Below are 23,630 nucleotides of genomic sequence, written 5' to 3'. Positions count from 1 at the left end.
TCTTTATTTTCTTATCTTTAAGAGGAAAACTCCTAAAATATAAGTGATAATTATCCGTTTGGTTCTTTCCCCTTTCCCTAGGTATGGTTATAAAACCACCGAGAGAGAATCACTGAGCGTGATTGTTAGAAGGGCCAAGTTCAGCTACAGAATTTAAAACGCACACACCCTATAATCCAGCAACTGCATTTCTAAAATTTTTTCCTACATATGAACAAAGACAAATGAACAAGGATTTTTTGATTTATTGTTTGTTATATAAAAGACTGGAAATAATTTAAATGTCCATCAATGGGAACTGTTAAAGTATGGTATTTATGCAACTGTTAAAAAAAAAAAAAGACCGATTCATATGTAAAATTAGACAACAGTATCCAAGATATATTGCTAAGAGAAAAAAAGCAAGACACGTTTAATGTACCCCCAATTACATTTTTGCTAACTACAAAAAAGGTTATTCATATGGCTTGTATATATATAGAGAGAGAGAACATTTCTGGAAGGAAACAGAAGGGAACATTGACAGTGTTCACCTCTGGGGAGGGCAGTTTGGGCTCTAGGGTGGGCCTGACTTTTTCCCTTATGCACGTGATGATTTTTCAATTTAAAACTTGTATCCAAAATTATTTTAAATGCAGATTCCTGGGGCTGTTTAAAACCTAATGAATTGGGATCTTGGAGGATGGGACCAAGATATCTGCCTCGTATTGGACTGTCCAAAAAGTTCGTTCGGGTTTTTCGTAAGATGTCACAGAAACACCCAAACGAACTTTTTGCCCACCCAATAAATAAGCTTATCAGTTGATTTTTATGCTCACTAAAACTGGAGACCAGCTCTCAGCATATTTAAGTGTAAAACATTCCAATCGATTTCTTTTTTTTTGAAAAAGCAAAAGTGAGTTTATTAGCATTGTTTTTTTCTTTTGATAAATGACTACGAGTGTAACACCTTGATAAAGAGAAGCTTGAGAGCTACTGTTATATTTTAACAAATTAAAAATAATTTGTTTTCCTGTTACAAAGGTATTATGTTACATGTTTATTAATACACTGAATTTGGTAAGCAAATAAGTATATATTAGTATATTGAGGTGAGTGTAAAAATAAGAAGAAAAAATTTAAATGTACTTCCAATACCCAGATATAATCATTGCAATATCTTTTATACCCTTTTACTGTTTGTGCCTGTGTTTCTCAAAAACAATTTTATACTTTTAAAGTATAATTTATAATTAAATTTTATTATAAATTATAAAGCAAATTATAATTTGTTCTTTGCATGAACACTCTATCAAGGACATCTTTCTGTATCAGTAGATGTGCATCTTCAGTACAGTGGTCTCAACCATTTTTTTCACTCCAGCACAATTGAGGCATTAAACACAGTTTTGATAATGTTATTCTGTCAACTCTTTTTTTAAGGGGTGAGGAGATGAGGCAGAGAGGAGGGAGGGAAAACGGTCAGTTTAAGTCAAAAAAACTCCAGATGGCAAATACCTATCTCCAACATCATTTTTAATGATTGTATAAACTATAATGTTTTAAAAACAAATTCCCAATTGTTAGCCATTTAGGTTGCTTCTAATTTTTGACCATAGTGTGTAATATTGTGATAAACACTCCTCCCCACCTCCAATCAATTTCAAATGCTTTTCCTGACTCCCTCACATTGATTATCTCCTTTTATGCATATGACATTCCGATTAATTACAATCCATGGAGCACTCCTAGTGTATAGTATTTTTATTCCACTGTCTGTCTCCCTAGTCTCCTTCCATTCAACAGATGTAAACTGGGATCCTATGAGAACGAGGCAGGCTGATGCCAAGTGCCTGCCCTTGAGCGGCCCGCGTGCAGAGGAAGTTGCTATTGCTGGAAGTGGTGATGCAATAACAAAGCTAAGGGAGATGAGACTTGTAACCTGTTTAAATGAAACGGTAATTAATAATATAAAAGACACAGAGAGGTTCAATAAAACGAATGCAGAACTATCCCTAAGGTATGTCTGTTTGTCCAATGAAAGATGCAGACAACAAGTGCTCAACTTACAGTTCTCAAACTCTTGGGTCTCAAGTCCATGCTACAGTCCTGAAAACCAATGAAGTCCAAAAGATCTTTTGTTTTTGTAGGCTGTATCTTATTGATATTTACCATATTAGAAAGTGAAACTGAGAAATTTAAAAAATTATTTAGTATTGCTTCATTTTAAAATAATAATGAGCCTACTATGTTAACATAAATAACATTTTTTGAAAAGTAACCATATTTCCCAAAAATTTTTTTAGTAAGAATAGCAGCATTTTTTTACATTTTTGCCAATTTCTTTAATATCTGGCACAATAGAAGACAGCTGGGTTCTTATGTTTGCTTCTACATTCAATCTGTTTTGATATATGGTTTTGATAGACATATATGAAGGAAATTCAGCCTCATACCTATATGTAGTTGGAAAGAGAGGAGTATTTATTTTAATAGTCTTTTCAGATAATTGTAGTTCGGTAGTTTTTTTTTTTTTTTTTTTTTGATACCACAACAAAACTCAACAAGTGGTATTTCTTAAAGGTTATTTGCACTGTGTAATCTGACACCATATCGTATAACTTTTTGTAAAACGTTACATTAAAAGCCTATTTTGCACTGCGAATGGCTCTTTTGCCCATGTAGGATTTTGTAACATAATGCTTTAGTAATTTGGAAAAATACTAATCTACTGAGTTTTGTAGATCTTCCAGATGTTTTCATATCTCAAACAATATTTTTTTAAATCATATGATAATTGTGTGGTCCATTTATATGAAATGTCCAGAATATGCAAATCCATAGACAGGAAGTATACTAGTTGTTGCCAGAGGCTAGGAGGAGAGAGGAATTGGCACGTGGTATCTTTTGGGGGTGACAAAACTAGATAATGGTGATAGTTTCACAAATTTTTGAATATATAAAAACCATTGAATTATATACTTCAAAAGGGTGAATTTTATGGTATGTGAATTATATCTCAACTGGGAAGTGGACAAGCTCATGGAGGTTGATATAAGTTTTCCAGAATTCTTATTTCCTTTGGAAAGCTTAAATATTATCATTGGCAACAAATACTGCAGTTATTTTTCTTGAAGTGACAGCCTCATTTTCAATAATGTATCTGCCAAACATAAACATGGTATTTCACGAAAAATCCATAGTTGAGTTTGCAACTCAGTTACACAAGTGCTTTTCCTCAAGACAACCAATGGACTTCGATTTGCAGCTCATGTGCCTTGTGCATATTTTCCATTTCGAAACCAAGCAGGACCCTGCAGGGCCTTCCCAGGGACACCCCACCCCACCCCCACCCCACATCCTCACCTCTTATTTGTAAAAAAGCTCTAGCCTGCTAGGCCTTCCCTGCGTTCCAAAGAGCAAATTTAATCAGAGAACTGAGAAAATGCAGAAAGAAAGGAAAGCAGTCAAGCAAGTCAAAAACAATAATGGCTTAGCCATAAAACAAAGTCAAGGACCTTCCGTTCTTCATCAAGGGCTATAGACAATTTCCCAAGCCATATCCATGAGTTGTTTTGCAGATACTAAAACCCCCACCAGGTGGAAGAAGTTAACTGCATGCTGACCACCAGCATGTAGACCCCAGACGAGTTGGAACCAGAAGGTTGATGACTGAGATTCCCCAAACTTCATCCTATTACGTCACCATCAACCAATCAGAGAGTTGTGCGTGCGCTGACCACACACCCTGAGACCCCCTCCCTCACACTGTCTTTAAAAACCCTTCCCCGAAAGCTATCAGAATTGGGGTCTTTTAAGCATGAGCTGCCTGTTCTCCTTGCGTGGTACCCTGCAATAAACACTGCACTTTCCTTCACCACAGCCCGGTTGTCAGTAGATTGGCTTTGCTGCTCAAGTGGACCCAAGTCTGGCTTGGTAACAGTTTTGTCACGCAGGATGTTACAAAGATGTTCAGTCAAGAGTAAAGACCTCATAAAAGGTGGTCATTATTGCTGTTTCCTCAAGGAGGTCCTTAAGTGAATCTGGCCATTATTTGACCGCAAGCATAGCAATGAAAAATACAATGGCCGCTGGTGCGTTTTGGTGGCGCGGCTTTGACTCGTGCCGAGACATTAGCAGCACCCACCACTGCTGCTGCACCATCAGTGCAAACCTCAATACAGCTGCTCCAGGATCAACCACGAGAGTGAATCAAGTTATTCAGGATTTTGAATGGTTCAGCACCCCTTGTGTTTGCTTCCAAGCATCCACATAAAAGATCTTTGTCCAGTTGGTGTGATACTAGATGATCACAAGCAAAACAGCGAGTCCAGCCACATCTATTGATTTGTCCATTTGTGAGACAGAAGTACGATTCTGCAGAGAAGATATTAACTCAGCCTTCCCGTTTGCAGCTAAATCTTTGATCTGACAAGCTACTGTATCATTACAAAGTGGCGCTGCTGTAATTTCTTCTGCGGACTCTCCAGCCAGCCAGCATTCAGCAGTGTCAGCTGTAAGGCCTACATGCCTTTCTCTGGGTGCCAGAGGCACTTCCTGTGATGAAGTACCCTGCACAGTCACCTACCCTGCAGGGTACTTCAATGGCTTTGCCTCTCTGCGTTGAAAAGCTATAACAATCAATTTTTGGCTTTTAATGAACTCATCACATTTACATTTAAAATATTCAATTCCTCTTTCTTTAGACTCTGAATGATGTCTCTTAAAATGATGCCACAACTCAGAAGGTACCAAAAAGGTAAAATTTTAACATGATAAAGCCGTGGAATAGATAGCTTTTGAGTCATATTTTGTTTCATATTTACACTTTTTTAGTAGATTTCTGATTCATCTTTTTCTTCATGTTTAGGCTTAGATGGTGCAGCTGTGTGAGCTAAGAAAGCGAGATTTCTAATCTCCCTTTTTTTAAAGCTAATGAGCCATCAGCGTCTAAGAAAGGGAAACTGAGTCAGGGCAGAGAGCAGATCACTGGCAATGCATTAAAGATGCTACAGATGAACTGTGTGGACTTCTGACGATGAAAACAGAGAGAGTCGGGCCAAAGGTCTCAAATTGGCACTGGGTAGCCTCTTCCATTGTCAGGTGAAGTGGAAAGAGGTGCGAGTTCCTTGGGAAGGCCTGGTCCCCAGTGGAGGAAAGTATCAGGAAGAAGAGAGGACTGAGTTTGGGAAGGTCCCAGTGAGCCATGTTCCACTCTGTTATTCAGTCCTTTCCCCGGTTTTCCCTAAGAGCATGTAAGGGCCTTGAAGAAGAATATATTTATTAGTATTTAAATAAGTTTACAATATTTATTTATAGAAAAATGGGTAATAACTTAGTTCATTAAAAGCTTGGAACATTCTCTGGCCAACTAAATTAGTATGGTCTCTCATAGTACACTCAAGGTCCTCCCCTTTATAATTTCAAATATGACCTTGGGCAAATTCCATCACCTTTTCAAGTTGCACTGGCCAAACGTGGTTTTGGCTCTGAAAGGAGAGGTGGTGTGGCGTTTGTGGTTAAGAACATAGACTCAGTAGGCATAGAGTTGAATCTCAGCTTTACCACTTATTAGTCATAAAACCTTTGGAAAATTAACTTGCCCTTCCTGAGAATAATTTAGGCTTTGCCGGCCATACAGTCTACATTGTGGCTATCTAACTCTGTCACTGTGTCATAAACCGGGGCACAATAAAACTTCATATACAGAAACAGGTGGCTGGTTAGATTAGATGTATGCCGTAGTTTATAGACCCCTTGTCTATAAGACAGAAATATCATCACTTACCTTCAAGGGTTGCCGTAAGAATTAAATCAGTTATTACCTGTTTATTTCTTGGTAACCAGTAGACAATCAATGGAAGTTGCTATTATTATTATTGTTCCTAGGGTTATTCCAACTCAGTCCGTGACCATGATCTATGGCTCTCAGACTTTCTGGATGGGCAGAACAGATTTCCCAATGGAAAATAGCTTTTCGGAATGAAGATCTCTGTTTGAGGGAACGTGATAAGCAGGAAACAGCAAGTCCTTCGTAGCTCCCATCCCTGAGGGTTCCACGTTGCCAGGGCAAAAGAATGCTATCCCAGTGTGCAGACGATCTCATTTCAAAACAATAAACATGTAAAGCTAAGATGTTAATTTTACTTTGTAAAATGACCTGCTACATAATAGAATGCTTTTAACTGCAGGTGCACACCTTTCTTTAGTATGGTGGTAGCCTGTCTGTTTAACATCCAACCAAAGGCATCCATTTCAAGTGGAAGCCAGCTGTTCAGAGTGGAAAAGCTTGGATTCTCTCTCACACTGTATCACATCACAACACAAACTGAAGATAGAGGTCATCACACTAAAGCTCAGAGCAAAGAACTATGCCGCACAGATGTTTCATGTAAGGTCCTTTGATATTATTCTTCAGCAGCTGGGCAGTTGGTTTGGGTAATAAATGAGGGCTGATGACCATCTTGTACACAAGCAGCTCAGAAAACAGCAACAAGTGGTAGCTAGTGATTTGACCGGACCCCTGCTTCCCACCCCTCCCCCAAATATAATCACAGCCTAAATTCTTGGCCCTACTCAATAAAACAAAACATTGTGGATTCCATATAATCGAGGTTTAATGCATGTACTATGCCAACCTGTTCAGGAAAAAAAGCAGCAATAGAAGTTGACATTGAGTATAATATATTTATTTTTTAGTTTATAAATTAAATATTCCCATTTGCTATTGTTAATAAATTGTTCTTGGACTTCCCTGGTGGCACAGTGGTTAAGAATCCGCCTGCCAATGCGGACTCAAGCCCTGGTCCAGGAAGATCCCACATGCCATGGAGCAACTAATCCCACGTGCCACAGCTACTGAGCCTGCACTCTAGAGCCTGTGAGCCACAACTACTGGGCCCGCGTGCCACAACTACTGAAGCCCGTGCGCCTAGAGCCCGTGCTCCGCAACAAGAGAAACCACCGCAATGGGAAGCCCGTGCACCGCAAGGAAGAGTAGCCCCCGCTCGCCTCCACTAGAGAAAGCCCGCACGCAGCAATGAAGACCCAACGCAGCCAAAAATAAGTAAATAAATGAATTAATTTAAAAAAATAATAGATTGTTCTTATAACACTAAATATATAAATCATCAGAAAGTATCAGTATTTTACTTTTACAATTACAATGGTGAATGAGAGACGAGTAGAAACGCTTTTGAGTGAAGAGATGAGAAAAGGCAAAAGTATAAAATGCTGTGACATTTTACTCTGAAATATGTCACGAACGAAGCAGATTTATCTGTCCACATGAAAGCTGTCAACAGAGGCAGAGGCAAACCATCATCGCCTCCCTATTGAGGCGGGAGAGAGAGGCAAAATGAGGGTGCTGGTGCCACGCAGGATTTTAGGTTGACGATACTGCTCCTATTTTAGTAGGAGTAATTATAATAAGGCACTCAAATTTTGAGGACAAATAATTATTGAAATAATCTAATAACCTATGTTATTTAACTATTACTTTACAGTAGCCAACATATTAACAACTCATTTTTAATTATTTAGCTTTTAGCATCTGTATTTATCTTTTATATAGATAGTAAGTTTTCAAATGGCCATATATGTGTTCTTACTGATTCATGTTGAATCTAGATTATTATACATGCCCATAAGCTTTCAGAACTCAGTTGGTAAAACATTACACGTGAAATTTTTTAAGCTGTTGGCATTTTGCATCGATGTTACAAATGGGTTGTAATTTGGTATCTACGCGGTTATGCTGTGCGCACACACAGCTGCCGTATACACGTGGTATTAACCTGTCACTGAAAACCTGGCCCGGAGTGAAGTCTGTAACTTCCGGGCGAAACGAGGCAGCGGGAGCCGCACAGAAGCACGGGCCCTCCGCCTGCCTGCCAGCCACCAGACACAACTTTGACAGGCTCTTCTTCTGCCAGGAAGGAGACTGCGTTTGATTTCACAGATGTCCCTGGAAATCCAAGACTGAGTGTTAAGGGTGTGTGGATGGGGGTTAAAGTCTGATCCGATATGAATCCAGGTTTAGTAAAACAGAAAAGAAGGAATCTGTCATTAAGCTATGGCTATGGAGCTGTTCCAGGAGGAGTGAGTGGGGGAGGACAGCCTGAGTCCCCTTCTTCCCCACCATTTGGGAGATTCCAGGGCATCACAGGAAGTTCCTCTAGCGGGAGGCAAGCGCGGGGTTGGGAGGGCATTATTTTTCTATGTAGCGAAGTGGAGATTGCAGGCAGGAAGAGTTCATAAGGTGATGGGAGGTTGAGAGCTACTTTGCTCCGTAGCCTAAAAGGAGTCACGAGACTATTCGCTGCTGTGAGCGCCTTGTCTGGGTACTTAATTGCCATGAGAAAGTAGGAAGAAAACAATTGTTAAATAACCCATCTCAGGGAGGTAGAATTTTCTCCCCTAAAACTGTACCACTTTTGCCCCTCTGCCAACTTAACAGAATACAAAATGTACTTGGGTTTTCACTCAGTTACCCACAGCCTGTGTTTTTAAAATTCCCTGTTATACTCACATGTGGAATCTAAAAAACACAACAAACTGGTGAATATAACCAAAAAAGAAGCAGACTCACAGATCTAGAGAACAAACTAGTGGTTACCAGTGGGGAGGGGGAGAGGGAGGGGCAATTCAGGGGTGGGGAAGAAAGAGGTACAAACTATCAGGTATAAGATAGGCTCAAGGATGTATTGTACAACACAGGGAATATAGCCAATATTTTGTAATAACTGTAAGTGGAAAGTAACCTTTAAAAATTGTATAAAAATTGTTATACAATAACATTTTATATAAAATTTTTATAAAATAAAAATCAAACACCCTCCCCCCAAAAAATCCCTGTTATAATAGCAGTAACTGTCCACATTTCTTTGGGGAAGCCGCACCTCTCTTAGAAATATTTATGGGTTTATTTGACAATGTAAAGTCCTGGGAAGTTGGACCCTGCACGAGGTCTGCAAGCAGAATGTCTAGAATTCTCTCCGGCCATGTCCCAGGGCCAGGTCAGAGGCTGTTCACGTGGGGGGATGGAGCCTGGCATCCCGGGTCCCGAGGGTGGGGGACCTGAATACCATCTTAGCGGAGCAGAGTCAGGAAGGCAGCTGCACTCAGCAGGAGTGTCTCCCGCTGCCCCTGTCCCCTCACAGTTCCCTATGGGGACACACAGCCACCTACTCACGGATGGATTCAGATGACAGACACCAGGAAAAAATTCAAAAGCCGTGTTCCCCTTTCCAACGCCTAGATAAAATACATACGTAATAAAAACCTGCTAATAATCATTTATTGTTTGTTACCATACAGCAGAAGCCTCTTTTCTTATGGGTGGCAGGGCATGGGCGCCTCCTGTCCGGCTGCCCCTGTGCTGGGGCCATGAGCTGACCCTCCCTGTGGCAGGGACCGTGGTTCGGGCAAAGCCCAGCAGAGGCGGTGTGCTGCATTTGTGTGCAAGTACTCTATGGCTCCTTGAATCAACAAAACCTTAGTTCTTAATCAAAGGCAGCAGAAGAGGTTTGGACACAGATGGAAAACACAGCCGTGCCTCAACTCTCCTGCAGGTAGGAATGTGTGACCCTAGAGCTCACTGCTCCTCCGGCTTCCTTGTTGTTGTATCCTCTTGCGGAGGTGCCGCTGGAGCTGCAGCTTGCTGGTGAAGAACATCTGTCTCCAGCCCATATCCTGAGCCAGGGCTCTCATGTCTGGGGTGATGTGGTCACAGGCAGACTGGACGATCTGCTCCCACAATTTGCCTGACGTGCACAACTGTGGGTGGAAAAAGTCAGAGGTGGGTGACAGCATACATGGGTTAAGGAAAAGCTCACTCACTCACAACATCACTATCCAACCCCTGCTGCCTGTGAGACACTGGAGGAAACACCACGGGTGCACAAAGATGTGCCAGACACAGTTCTGACTCCAGAAACTTCCTCTTTGAGGAGAGGCAAGTGCACAAGTATCTAAAGGATGAAGCAATATTCGATTAACGGAATAAATCAAGTCCTGATCTCATTTAAGATGCAAAATTTGAAAAAGGATACATGTATATGTATAACTGAGTCACTTTGGTGTACACCCGAAACGAACACAACATAGTTAATCAACTGTACTACAATATAAAATAAAAAGTTTAAAAAAAAAGATGCAAAATGTGACACAGTTATAAACAGTACACATACAACGTGATATGGTTAAGTTTACATACGCAACATTATGTGGTGAATTTCCAGCTAGCCACATAACAGGCTGATAATGGTGTGGTCAACCGATCTTCGCCGAGGGCTGCAGCAGTTTCTCGAGGAGAAGCGTTGCTAACTCCTGCTCGGCGTCATGTTAAACCCTTGCTTGAGTCACCTCTCCCCGGGCTTGTACAGCGGACACAGTAGGTCACTGCGGGCTACTCAGTAGCGAACCGCATTGAAGTGGACAAGCAGCCCTCGGAGACTGCCAACCAGCACACCTAAAATTTACACATTCCTGGTGCCAGGGTCCCGTCCTCATGTTTTATTCGGAGTCCTTTGCATGCATGACATCACACCATGCAACAGAGTGGCCTACAAGATGCAGTCACTCCCCAGGCCTGCCAGACACATGGCAAAGGGAGCCGTTCTCTGGGAATAATCTTCCCAGGGATGTTCTTCTGCAGTCTGGGCCTTTACCTGAGGGCCATGAAGTTAAGGACAGACAAGACCCCTCTGGCCCAATATCTGCACAAGACCACTTTGCCCTCCCTCCAAGTTCAAAGCTGCCAGAGTTCAGCTTCCATTTACCCAAGATTTCCTACTAGGACTTTTTCAATCGTCACCATCATTTACGGCAACTATGTTCATCAGTCTCCCGCTACTTTTTTTGGCCGCACTGCTGGGCATGTGGGATCTTAGTTCTCCAGCCAGGGATCTAACCCACATCCCCGGCAGTGGAAGCGTGGAGTCTTAACCACTGGACCACCAGGGAAGTCCCATCAGTCTTCTGCTACTAAGCACTCTTTACAGGAGATTTCCTAATCCCTTGCTTCCATGCCCCCAAATCTTTCCTGAAGTTAAAGCTTCCATTACATTTATTATTTCCGACCTTAGCGATAGCCGTGATTTTTTGGTACCTGTATGCAAGACTAGGAACATTTAAAGGTGCTTGGATATTTGACACTACATAGTGATAACTCCGGTAATACGAAACGTGCTCAAAGAAGGGTCTCACGTGGGCCCCAGAACACTTCCTGGCTCCATCCTTCCTGTGCCAATTGTGCGCTCAGGGAAGTTCATCACCAACCTGATTCTCCCGTCACATGTGAAAATCCAGCAGCGGAAAGAATAGGCATGACAGAGGATCATTAAGGAGCCCACAGTTCCTTTAAACTGGTGGGGGGCGGGGAGCGGCGCAGAGCTCGTGGGCTGAGGCTCCTGCTTCCTGCTCAGACCCTCCCAGACACGGCCCCCTGGAGCAACTCACAAAGACTCCTCTTACAAGGAGGCAAAGAAACACAAGAAGCAGATGGGCCGCTGGAAGGTCAATAATGGTGGGAAACAAGATTATCTATGGATAATGATCTGTGCAGACCCTGTGCCTGTGAAAAATAAAGAGAGTTGATCTGACTGACAAAAATTAGGTTGAACTAATTATTTCACTATTTAAAATTAGAGGGCAACTTTAACACTTAAATAGGAGAAGCAGACAGGCGTGGTAAAGTCCCTCCAACTCCAGAATACTGAATCCAGTTGGGCTCTATTTAGAAAGGCGGGGGGGGGGTTCTGCAGAAAAGGCCTACACTCACTAATCATTCTTCCTTTCCTTAGAATTTGTTTTAGTTTCGTGTACAGCCTTTAGCCCTCAGCAGTCTAGACACAGCAAATTAGAAGGCTGGTTGATGCCATCAGAGGCAGAGTAGTGAAAGCAGAGAACGACGGGTTGTGAGACTAACAATAAGGGAAGAAATAGAAAAGAGAAATACAAACTAAAGTGACTACAGTTTGGTCCATTTAGTGTGGAGATAAGCTGCCCCACAATTTTCAATAGCCTATTCATTCCTCCATTCATCCATCCATCCAAACTGTATGGAACGCCTACGGTACTGGACAGGGCCCCTTGTTTCAGACCACAGAACATATTCTATGTTGTTTAAGCTGAGAGGGATTCAGTCCAGGCAATAGGAAGCTCACAGAATATCTAGTAAAACCAGAGGGGAACGTTCAATGCTCTACAGCCAGGAATAACAGCAGCTAGATGTATAAAATAGATAATTAATGATTAAAAATAATTCTACTATAAATACCCTTGTTACATATATGTTTATTAACACATGATTTTCTTTAAAGTACATTCTTAAAAATTTAACTTTTCAAAAGAATTGAATATATACCGTTAAAGTATCCTGTAGAAAGTGTTTACTGACTTATAATTCCTAGAGTAGTGTAAACAGAGCATCACCATGCAAAATAAATCCTTAGACTTAGTTGGCTATAAAGGTGTCTTCTTTTAATTTACATTTCTTTGTTTACTTATGAGATTGCTTTGTCGAACTTTGTTGATTTCTGTATTTCCTCTTTTGCTAATTGTTCATAATCTCTGTTCATTTTTGTATTATGGTATTATTAGTCTTTTACTTACCAATTTATAATAATTCTGCAAAGTTAATCATATGTTGCTTATTTTCTTTCTAAAGTTTGGGTTATTACTTTTTTTTTTTTTTGGTAACATCTTTATTGGAGTATAATTGCTTTACAATGGTGTGTTAGTTTCTGCTTTACAACAAAATGAATCAGTTATATATATACATATGTTTCCATATCTCTTCCCTCTTGCGTCTCCCTCCCTCCCACCCTCCCTATCCCACCCCTCCAGGCGGTCAAGGGTTATTACTTTTACATGTGCAAATTAAAATTTTTTAAAATTTTGTTTACGGGGATAGAATCAAATCTAATAGTCTTTTTCAAAATTAATTAATTAATTAATTTATATTTTTGGCTGCGTTGGGTCTTCATTGCTGCGTGCAGGCTTTCTCTAGTTGCAGCAAGCAGGGGCTACTCTTTGTTGCGGTGCACGGGCTTCTCATTGTAGTGGCTTCTCTTGTTGCAGAGCACGGGCTCTAGGCGTGTGGGCTTCAGGAGTTGTGGCACACGGGCTCAGTAGTTGTGGCTCGCGGGCTCTAAAGCGCAGGCTCAGTAGTTGGGACGCATGAGCTTAGCTGCTCCACGGCATGTGGGATCTTCCCGGACCAGGGCTCGAACCCGTACCCCCTGCACTGGCAGGTGGATTCTTAACCACTGCACCACGAGGGAAGCCCTAATAGTCTTTTATATATGGTTTCTGCCTTTGTTTATATGCCTATAAAGACTTTGTCTATTCCAAAAACATTTTTAAAAAATTAAAAAATAGATAATAGATAACTAATGAGAACCTACTGTATAGCACAGGAACTCTCCTCAGTGCTCTGTGGTGACCTAAATGGGAAGGAAATCCAAAAGAGAGGGGATGTGTGTATACATGTAGCTGATTCACTTTGCTGTACAGCAGAAACTAACACAACATTGTAAAGCAACTATACTCCAATAAAAGTTAATTAAAAAAAACATCAGGGCTTCCCTGGTGACGCAGTGGTTGAGAGTCCGCCTGCCGATGCAGGGAACATAGGTTTGTGCCCCAGTCTGGGAAGATCCCACATGCCGCGGAGCGGCTGGGCCCGTGAGCCATGGCGGCTGAGCCTGCGCATCCGGAGCCTGTGCTCCACAACGGGAGAGGCCGCAACAGTGAGAGGCCCGCATACAGCAAAAAAAAAAAAAAAAAAAATCAGCAGTCAGATTAAAAAACGAAACAAGAAACCCAGACTGTTCTAGTGGAAATCTCACTGCTTCTGCTCCCCAACACTCAGCACCTAAAGATGTGCTAACGCCTTGGACTGGACCCTAGAACCTCCCCTACAGGCCTCAGCGCCATGCTGGCAGGAAAAGCACGGAGGCTGCCCCACCTGGCTCACATCTTCCTTCCAAGACTCTTGCACGTGGGTCTACTTGACAGAGCCCAGGCTACGCCCAAGACACTACTTGCAAAGGCATCCATGAAATGTAGCTTTTATCTTTCTTACCTTCACAGCACACAAAGGCAACTCCATGTAGTGTGAGGGAGCTCAAACGGGCGTGAAGCCAGCCAGCCCACTGCATGTCTCCTCTGTCTGACCTCCTGGCTGTTCTTATCCATACAGACCCTTCTTCTCACACATACAGACCCTTCCTCTCACACGTAAACTTCCCAATGACGGCAGCAGCAATGCTCCACCTAATGCAAAGCAACTGCCCCTCATACGGTGACAATGCGTTTATTCTCTGCCTTCACCTCCACCCGACTCCCGCCAAATCCCAGCAGTCACTACAAACCTCTGGGTAGTGTTTGCTACCTCTAGTTAATCCCAGTTCATCTTTGTATCCTAGAATTATAAAGTTAACCAGTACCGACTTGCCCTGTATAAAATAATAGAAGAAAGGGAAAGAGGAAAATATTGGTTTACACATAAATGTACATATCAGGGCTTCCCTGGTGGTGCGGTGGTTAGGAATCCGTCTGCCAATGCAGGGGACACGGGGTCGAGCCCTGGTCCAGGAAGATACCACATGCTGTGGAGCAACTAAGCCCATGCGCCACAACTACTGAGCCTGTGGGCCACAACTACTGAAGCCCGCACGCCTAGAGCCCGTGCTCCGCAACAAGAGAAGCCACCGCAATGAGAAGCCTGCACACCGCAACGAAGGGTAGCCCCCGCTCGCCGCAACTAGAGAAAAGCCCGCACGCAGCAACGAAGACCCAACGCAGCCAAAAATAAACAGATTTTTTAAACATGTACATATCACTGGGTGAGGAAGAAAATATAGGGAGCTACTATAGTCCTAGGTTCTGCAACTGGTCACAAGCAGGAGTTGTGTTTGTAATTTTCTCGTTCTACTACGCCTTCCACCATCCTTTTGTTCTCAGCCAGCACCTCAACTGGTCAAGCTGCTATACCTGCTGAGGTGATCCAAACCCTCTCCGGTTCCTGCTGGGTGTGAGTACTTCTTGATCTCTCAGGTAGAAGATGCTTTAGTCTTCTTTAAATAAGTTTTGCCATTGAACATGCCAGTATTAGAAGGCACTCACACAGGGAAATCCCTGGCTGTCTAGTGGTTAGGACTCTGTGCTTCCACCGCAGGGGCCAGGGGTTCCATCCCAGGGGATCCCTCCCTGCTTGGGGAACTAAGATCCTGCAAGCTACGCAGTGCAGCCACCCCCAAAAAAAAGAAAAAGAAAAAAAAAGCACTTGCAGGGATGGTCCGGGTTCCAGAAATACTTCTCTGTAATTTCACTGTGAACAAGCAACTCTATTTTTCTCTAATAAACATGATTAATCACCAGAGCCAACACAGTAATGCCCATTTGGGGTTTTTTTTTTTTTTTTGCCTGTTTGTTCAGTGGCATTAGGAGCCCCAGACAGCCTGGGAGCACTCTTCATTCTTTTAATTTCTAGTTCAATGGAGTCATTGTTGTTCTTTAGGCGAAACTATTCATTCTTTGACTATCAAGATCCCTAACCTACTAGAAGCCTAAGCTGTGGAGAAGGAAACAACACTTTTTCACATGGGTGACTATGTATGATTCTGAGAGATGATACTCCCACTTCCATCCTTTAATTGTAGCTACAGAAGAAACAGGACCACATTCTGGCCAGTGACTGAGACCACATAATACATCCTGTAAGAACGCGCTCCAACGTTGTAAAGTGTTGTCCGTTAGCTGACGAGGGATTAAGCGCCTCCAAGAAGCCGTGAGGACAAGTATTTCTAGACAGTGGAGTATGCAAGCTAAGAGCAGGAAATCGTGTACTCATACCGTATTTATTTATGTCTACTTGTTTAATAAATGAATTTATTTCAGCAAAATAATCTGAAGCAATCTTGTATGGGCTACGATGATGGAAAAATAAGGCATTTGGTCAGTTTACACACAACGTTGCTGAAGGAGCATGGCGTGCTAGGAAAGCCGATCCATACCCAGAAGAGGTAACCCATCCAGGGAGGGTGAAAAGCGTCCAGTGTAACTGACCTACCACCTCGTTACTGACTGGACCGCCTGGAGCATGGCGCCTTCCTGGGGACTCAGCATTGCCTCTCCTGCGACAGTGGGCAGGTTAATCTTGAAAAGAAGAGACTCATGTGGTTGAGTCCGTGCACAATTTCCATCCTTGCCACCTGGGCATTTGGTTTATGAGCCCAGCTGGGGAAAGGAGCTGACTGACACCCATAGAGCAAACCACCTTATCATCTCATTACCGGAAGCATCCTCGGCACTGAGTGCTCTTTGGTGAGCAGTCACATGGGACACAAATATCTTGATTCTCTGGCTTATTCTGAAAAGTCCACCCAAATACCTCTTCCCCAAAACTCCTCATTAATCTCCAAATCTTGTTCTTTTCAAGACTTTGAGCATCTAGGCAAAACATTAGCCTTTGCCCCACAGAAATCCAAGAGCTGTTTCTCAATAGCAGAGCAGTTATCTGTAAAAGCATCCATGCCTTTACTCTAAAACCCTGGAGGTACGAGGTGTAATTTTCCTGATGACGCATGCCATAACTTTCAGCAAGGACCCAGATAGACCATGGCCGTCCAGGCCACAGACGCTCTGAGCACCATGAAATCTGCTGGATCACAAGGAGCCAGTGACTCAGCTGCTTACACGGCAAGCTGGGCCCCATTTAAAACTGGCAGCTTTATGGGCTATTTGGTAAATGAATCAGAGAAGCAAACTCAAATGTGCTGTATGTTACCTTAAAACTAAAAATATCCACAAAGAGCTGTGCTGTTTTCTTAGGACAGGAAGTTACAATAAGGCAATGGATTCTAGATAATGCATTGAGATGGCAGGCCTCTCAATTTTTTTTTTTTTTTCTTTTGCGGTACGCGGGCCTCTCACTGTTGTGGCCTCTCCCGTTGCGGAGCACAGGCTCCGGACGCACAGGCTCAGTGGCCGTGGCTCACGGGCCCAGCCGCTCCGCGGCATGTGGGATCCTCCCAGTCAGGGGCACGAACCCGCGTCCCCTGCATCGGCAGGCGGACTCCCAACCATTCCGCCAGCTCCCTGACATCTACGATCTCACCAAGGCATCCAAGGTATCTGCTACTCCTGCTTATCAGCATGATGTCACCAAAGACCAGCACGTAGGAAGGTGACAGGATCAATATCTCTGTGATATAAGTATGACTCAGCTGGAGAACTGACATAGTCCTGAGGCAAAATGATGAAAGTACGCTGCTAGTCCCATGAGGTGAAAGCAAATCTACTGTGGAGTTCTATCTAGAAAATCCAGGAAGATATGAGGATGGTGTGTAACAGGATGGTGGCCAGGCCGGAGGCAAGACAGAGTCAGATGATAGATATATTTTGAAGGTAGAGCTCATACCACTTGATAATGAATTAGATGAGAAGGAAGAGGAGAAAGAAGAATTAAGGATGAGTTTTTGGCTTGAGCAGCTGCGTGAATGTCGCCAAGGACAGAAAAATAAGACTGGGAGAATTAGAATTTGTAAATAAGTATGTGTGTGGGGAAGTTCAGAGGTCTGGTTTGGATGTGTTAAATTTGAGATGTCTATACTACTAGATCTAGGAGGAAGCATTGAGCATGCAATGAGATATAAAAGTTAGGAGTTCAAGAGGGCAACTAGGGCTGGAAACGTACGTTTGAAAATTAGCTGCATGTAAATAATATTTAAAGCTATCATCTCAGTGTGACTGTAGATAGAGAAAATGGCCCAAGGAAGTGCTCTAGGACATTCCAGCATTAAGCAGTCAGGGCATAAAGTTTTCAGCCAGGGAGACTGAGAAGAGCAAAGAAAACCTGGAGAATAATGAAATGTGTAAATGCTGCTGAAAAGTCAAATAAGATGAGAATTAAAAACTGACTGTTGGGACTTCCCTGGTGGTCCAGTGGTTAAAACTTCACCTTCCAATGCAGGGGGTGCAAGTTCGATGCCTGGTCAGGGAGCTAAGATCCCACATGCCTCGCAACCAAAACACCAAAACATAAAAAACAGAAGCAGGGCTTCCCTGGTGGCGCAGTGGTTGAGAGTCCGCCTGCTAATGCAGGGGACACGGGTTCGTGCCCCGGTCCGGGAAGATCCCACGTGCTGCGGAGCGGCTGGGTCCATGAGCCATGGCCGCTGAGCCTGCACGTCCGGAGCCTGCGGGAGAGGCCACACCAGTGAGAGGCCCGCATACCGCAAAAAAAAAAAAACCGGAAGCAATGTTATAACAAATTCAATAAAGACTTTAAAAGTGGTCCACATCAAAAAAAAAATCTTTCAAAAAAAAAAAACTGGTGTATTTTACAAGGTGATGGACAATAGCAACCTCGACAAGAGCAGTTTCGGTGGCTTAGTGGGGATGGATGCCTGGCTAGAGTGAGTCCAAGAAAGAAGAGGAGAGGAAGTAGAAATAGCAAGTACAGAGAATGCTTGAGGAATTTTGCTTTAAGAGCAGAATGGGGAGTGAGGTCAAGGCAATTTTATTTTAAATGTATGTTTATGTGCTGATGGAAATGATCCAGTAGAGGGGTAAAATTAATGATGCAGTGATGCATGATGAAGAGGGATAACTGCTGAGCCAAGTTGTTGAATAGGTGAGGGGAGTGAAATCCACAAGTGGAGGTGTGGCCATGGATGATAACAGGGAGAATTTATCACCTGCAACAGGAAGTAAAGCAGAATGAGGCACCAGCAGAACTGGTGAGTGGCCTAGGAGGCCATTCTCTTATGACTGCTTCTAGTTTCTCATTGAAATAAGACTCGACATCAGTTAAGAGTGAGGAAGAAGGTGGGACACAGAGACTTGGGGAGAGAGAAGAGGGTGCAAAATAGACATCTCAGAGGGTGAAAGAGAGAAAGAAACTCAGTTCTTTACAGGAGAAGTATTTTATAAGCATAGTGTAGTCTTTGGTTCTAAAGCCAGACACATATTCAGAAAACACAGTCCCAAGAAACACAGAAAAGAGGAGAAATGAAAAATTAAGGTCTCTTTTTTCTAGTATGGAAGATGTTAAAGCAGGTAACTGTATTTGAGAAAAAATACTATTATGATACTATCTTCATATATATGAATCTTAACGTACACACTGCTTTGTCCGGGATTTTCAGTTTGTGGCAGAGATCGTGACGCTAACCAAGTATTCCCTCTCTTCTCCCACATCTCCCTGTGCCACGCAGTTACGTGGGGCCATGTAATTCGTTCTGGCCAAAGGACCATGAGTAGAAATGCTGTATCAAAACAGAGTGCATGAACCTCAGCTGTCTCTTCCCGGCCGCAGTGACTAAGGACACCACGTGCTTCAGATGGTTCAGTTACAAGACGGTGGAGTCTCTAATAGCCTGAGTTACTGAAAGACATTGTGGAGCAGAGCCTCCTATCAGCCCACAATGAGTATGAATCATGAATGAAACAAACAGATATTATTGTCTTAAGCCACTGTTGTTTTAGGGTGGTTTGTGATCCCAAGTCACAATTTCTAACTTGGTCTATCCTAATATAGTTATTATGGAAAGCTTTTGAATTTTTCTAGTATTTGATATGTAATTGCAACTTAAGGATGACTACAACCTTTGAATCCTCCACAAGATAATGATGGGGTCCTTCTTGTAGTGCAACTCGTTCAGAATGAAATCACCTTTATGGAATTCCATCAGTGAAATGATAAGCTGGTATAGACTCAAGCCATCTTCTGACTTTATTCCTTCTGTTAGTTTAAATTTCATGGTTGCAAACTTGGTTCATTAGAAGTGACTCATAGGCTTCCCTGGTGGTGCAGTGGTTGAGAATCCACCTGCCCATGCAGGGGACATGGGTTCGAGCCCTGGGCCGGGAAGATCCCACATGCCGTGGAGCAACTAAGGCCATGCGCCACAACTACTGAGCCTGCGCTCTAGAGCCCTGGAGCCCCAACTACCGAAGCCTGCACGCCTAGAGCCGTGCTCTGCAACAAGAGAAGCCACTGCAACGAGACGCCCGCGCACCGCAACGAAGAGCAGCCCCTGCTAGCCACAACTAGAGAAAACCCCGCGCGCAGCAACGAAGACCCAATGCAGCCAAAAATACATAAATAAATAAATTTGTAAAAAAAAAAAAAAAAGAAATGACTCATAGACAGATATTTAAAAGATATATGAAAAAGGAATCTGAGCTACCACAATTATATAGATAAGGATAATGAAGACTGTGACATGTCCTGAGGGGGCAGGACCTTTTCTGCCTTACTGCTCATGGGATGCTTCCATGTGGCCTGAGGAAGAAAATACTTTCATGGCTTTGAAAGTATCATTGTGGGACCTACCTGCTGTAGCTCCAGTCTACCTGAGGGAAAAACACATTCCCATACTTAACTCCATCTTATGAAAGACAGAACCTGTTCTTCAGGGACGAGCTGATTTGAACGCTGGCCCTGCCACTTAGTAATTAAGTCATCCTGGACATTCTACTTATTGCTCCGAGCCTGGTCTCCACATCTGATCTTGCATTTGGTCATCTGAGGAGGAGAATAAACTGATTCAAGCACACCAGCCATGGAGTAAGGCTGCCCGGGCACAGCACCTGCCTCTCCAGTGACAGTGGGCAGGTTAATCTTGAAAAGAAGAGACTCATGTGGTTGAGTCCGTGCACAATTTCCATCCTTGCCACCTGGGCATTTGGTTTATGAGCCCAGCTGGGGAAAGGAGCTGACTGACACCCATAGAGCAAACCACCTTATCATCTCATTACCGGAAGCATCCTCGGCACTGAGTGCTCTTTGGTGAGCACTGGCTGGCTCCACTGTTCATTATCTGTGTGCTTTACCTGAGCCTCTGTTCCCTCCTTGAAAATCAGGACAAGAGAGTCTCTACTCATCCATCTTACGGCACTGTTTGAGGATTGCACTGGATGACGTACATTCAGCGCTTAGCACGTAGTAGATATTCAATAAATGGAACTTATTGTGATTATATGGAAATGACACTAAAGTTTTAGCGCTGTGAGGATTAGGAATAACATATATAAAGCACATGGAAAAGATGTAATCAACGGGCAGGAAGGGGAGACAGAATAGATGCTACCTCAGCCATTTCTGAGGAGACACCGGAAAGAAAGGCCCCATAGGCACTTAGCCACTGGGGGGCCAGTTCAGTTGCCATAGTTGGGAGTCTAGGGAGCACCCCCCAGTGCCAGGATTGGGACAACCCCGCCACCATGCGACAGCTGTCTAAAAGTGACCTCACTGTGCCCCTAACTGATGTCCCCCACTGTGGACCATCACTTCAGCCCACCAGGCCACACCCAGCTGCCCACTATCCACCCTGCCCACAATTCCAGACAGCCAAGCATCCCATTCCCACCACCCCTGGCCTGGCCTTGGCACTGTCCTACTTTGCTCCCACATGTTCTGACTTCTTTCTGGGGGAGGTGAAAAACATGTAAGTGTTATCTCTATTTCATGACACCATTGCACTCACTTTCGAGCAGAAAGCAGCCAGTGGTGGTTACTTTCATACCTCATGTTACTCTCAATGTATTCCAATAAGGGAAAAGAGTGAATTTCAGACAGAAATTAATGGTATCATCAAGCATAATCGTTTAAGATCCTTTCTGCGTAAATATCAAAAGCAAAAACTATTATATTCACATCATGAAGGTCACAGTGAAGCAGCAATGCTGCGCGTTCTGATGACGACAGCCCCCCAAACACTTTGATGCTAGGCAGGTCCTTCATTACCTTATCCCATCTTCAACAGTTCTTCAAGGTCCAGTTCCTCTACTCGGATTACAACATATTCTAAATATAAACAAGAGAGGAAAACTCTTAGAAAATATCTTAATATTAAAAAATAAAACAGGACTTCCCTGGTGGTCCAGTGTTAAGCCTCCATGCTCCCAGTGCAGGGGGCATGGGTTCGATCCGTTGTCGGGGAACTAAGATCCGGCGTGCCATGCCACACAGCCAAGAAAGCAATAAAATAAAATAAAATAATTAAAAATAAATAAATAAGTAAGTAAAAATAAAACAGATCTGAACCTCTTTTTAAAACTCTGAACTCGGGGCTTCCCTGGTGGCGCAGTGGTTGAGAGTCCGCCTGCCGATGCAGGGGACACGGGTTCGTGCCCCGGTCCGGGAGGATCCCACATGCTGCGGAGCGGCTGGGCCCGTGAGCCATGGCCGCTGAGCCTGCGCGTCCGGAGCCTGTGCTCCGCAACAGGAGAGGCGCAGCAGTGAGAGGCCCACATACCGCAAAAACAAAAAAACAAAAAAACAACAACAAAAAAAACCCTCTGAACTCTGTAACACTAGTATAGGTGACTACCCCTTTCCCAGCACAATACATTTCAGGATATCAGTGTATCTTATACAACAGAGATTATGGAAGAAAATGATGAGGTTTTGGAGGAAAGGAAGGAATTCTTACAAGAGAGCTGAAATTTCCACCAGTGTAACTTCATTTATGACTTATTATATTTTACAGTAAAAATATTCAGTTTTGTTTTGTATTATAAGTTGGTTTACAAAATACCCCCATCTAGGACTCCCAAACCCTGGGGCTCTTTTGCTTGATAGATGCCAGGTTGCAAAACACAGAGTACCCATCCTGACTATGGTTCCAGCTGCTTTGATCCAAACATAGCCAATCGTGGATTTAGCTCCCCCTGGAGGTGGTGCATGAACTCAACACACATAAACTACATTCAAGTTGAAAGGGACCCTAGGGTTTATCTAGTTAAAAACTTTCCTTTTACAAACGTGGAAATTAAGGCTTGGAGGGGATAAGGGTGTGACTGCCCAAGGCTCATGGTGCAGAGCAGCTGAGCAAAGAACAGAACCCAGGTCTCTGGTCTCAAGCTGATTTAAACATCCACGCTGCCTGTACACAAGTGGAGTCGGAAAAACAACAGCCCCGCCCCCATCCCAAGCTTCCAGCCTTTCAGAGTCTCGTGAGATATTTTGTCTGTACAATTTTAATATCAAATGGTCAAATTCTTGGCCTGGACGCTTAGAATCGGGTTGCAAGACGATGCAGACGCTGGGTCCACCAAGACCTACCCAATCCGACTCGGGGCCTGGCCTGTTTTCACCTGCTCCCTGGGTGCCATACCTACATGGCCAGACTTGGGGATCACAGTCATAGGGAATTTGGGAACATAAGGAAAAATTTGTTTCTCTGTAGGCCAAAATGTGACAGAGGAGAGATTTTCTTCCTCCGGGGGCCTGTTCCTGAGTCACTACCGAGATGAATATGTTTGCTAGTCATGATCGTCCCTCCCCCATCTGGACCTCAGCATTCCCCAGGAAGGGTCTACACGGCAGCCTTACCCTAGTGAGCTCACTGCAAGCCCAGGGCTGGCCCTCAGTGTGACTTTCTGGTATACTATGACGTGGGACCCACCTTTCAGGGGTGTGCTTATATTAGCCAAGCTCCCAGAGGCTGCCTCTTTACCCTGAGAAATATAACCATCCACCCATGAGACCTTCAGATGCTCATCCCTGGAGGCTCCACGGCTTGGTCAACACGGAATCAGAGCAAGGGCTGGCAGCCAGATGGCCCTGATTGCTGGTGGCATTAAGTTTGATAAGTGGAAACTTCCATCCTTGGGTGTGGGCCAGCACCACAGGC

The 23,630-nt window shown here is 43.5% G+C and overlaps 1 protein-coding gene across 1 annotated transcript in view; it reads right to left on the bottom strand.

The window, feature by feature from the left end:
- Positions 1-9,567: 9,567 nt before the first annotated feature.
- Positions 9,568-23,630, bottom strand: part of FBXO36 (F-box protein 36) — a 108,856-nt gene continuing 94,793 nt past the window's right edge. The window contains exon 4 of the mRNA XM_065881061.1: positions 9,568-9,756. Coding sequence (XP_065737133.1) covers positions 9,568-9,756 — 189 coding nt within the window. The remainder of the gene's footprint in view (positions 9,757-23,630) is intronic.

Source organism: Phocoena phocoena, chromosome 7 (genome assembly GCF_963924675.1).
Source record: "Phocoena phocoena chromosome 7, mPhoPho1.1, whole genome shotgun sequence".
Lineage (NCBI taxonomy): Eukaryota > Metazoa > Chordata > Mammalia > Artiodactyla > Phocoenidae > Phocoena > Phocoena phocoena.
This window is presented reverse-complemented; position numbering and strand designations above follow the sequence as displayed.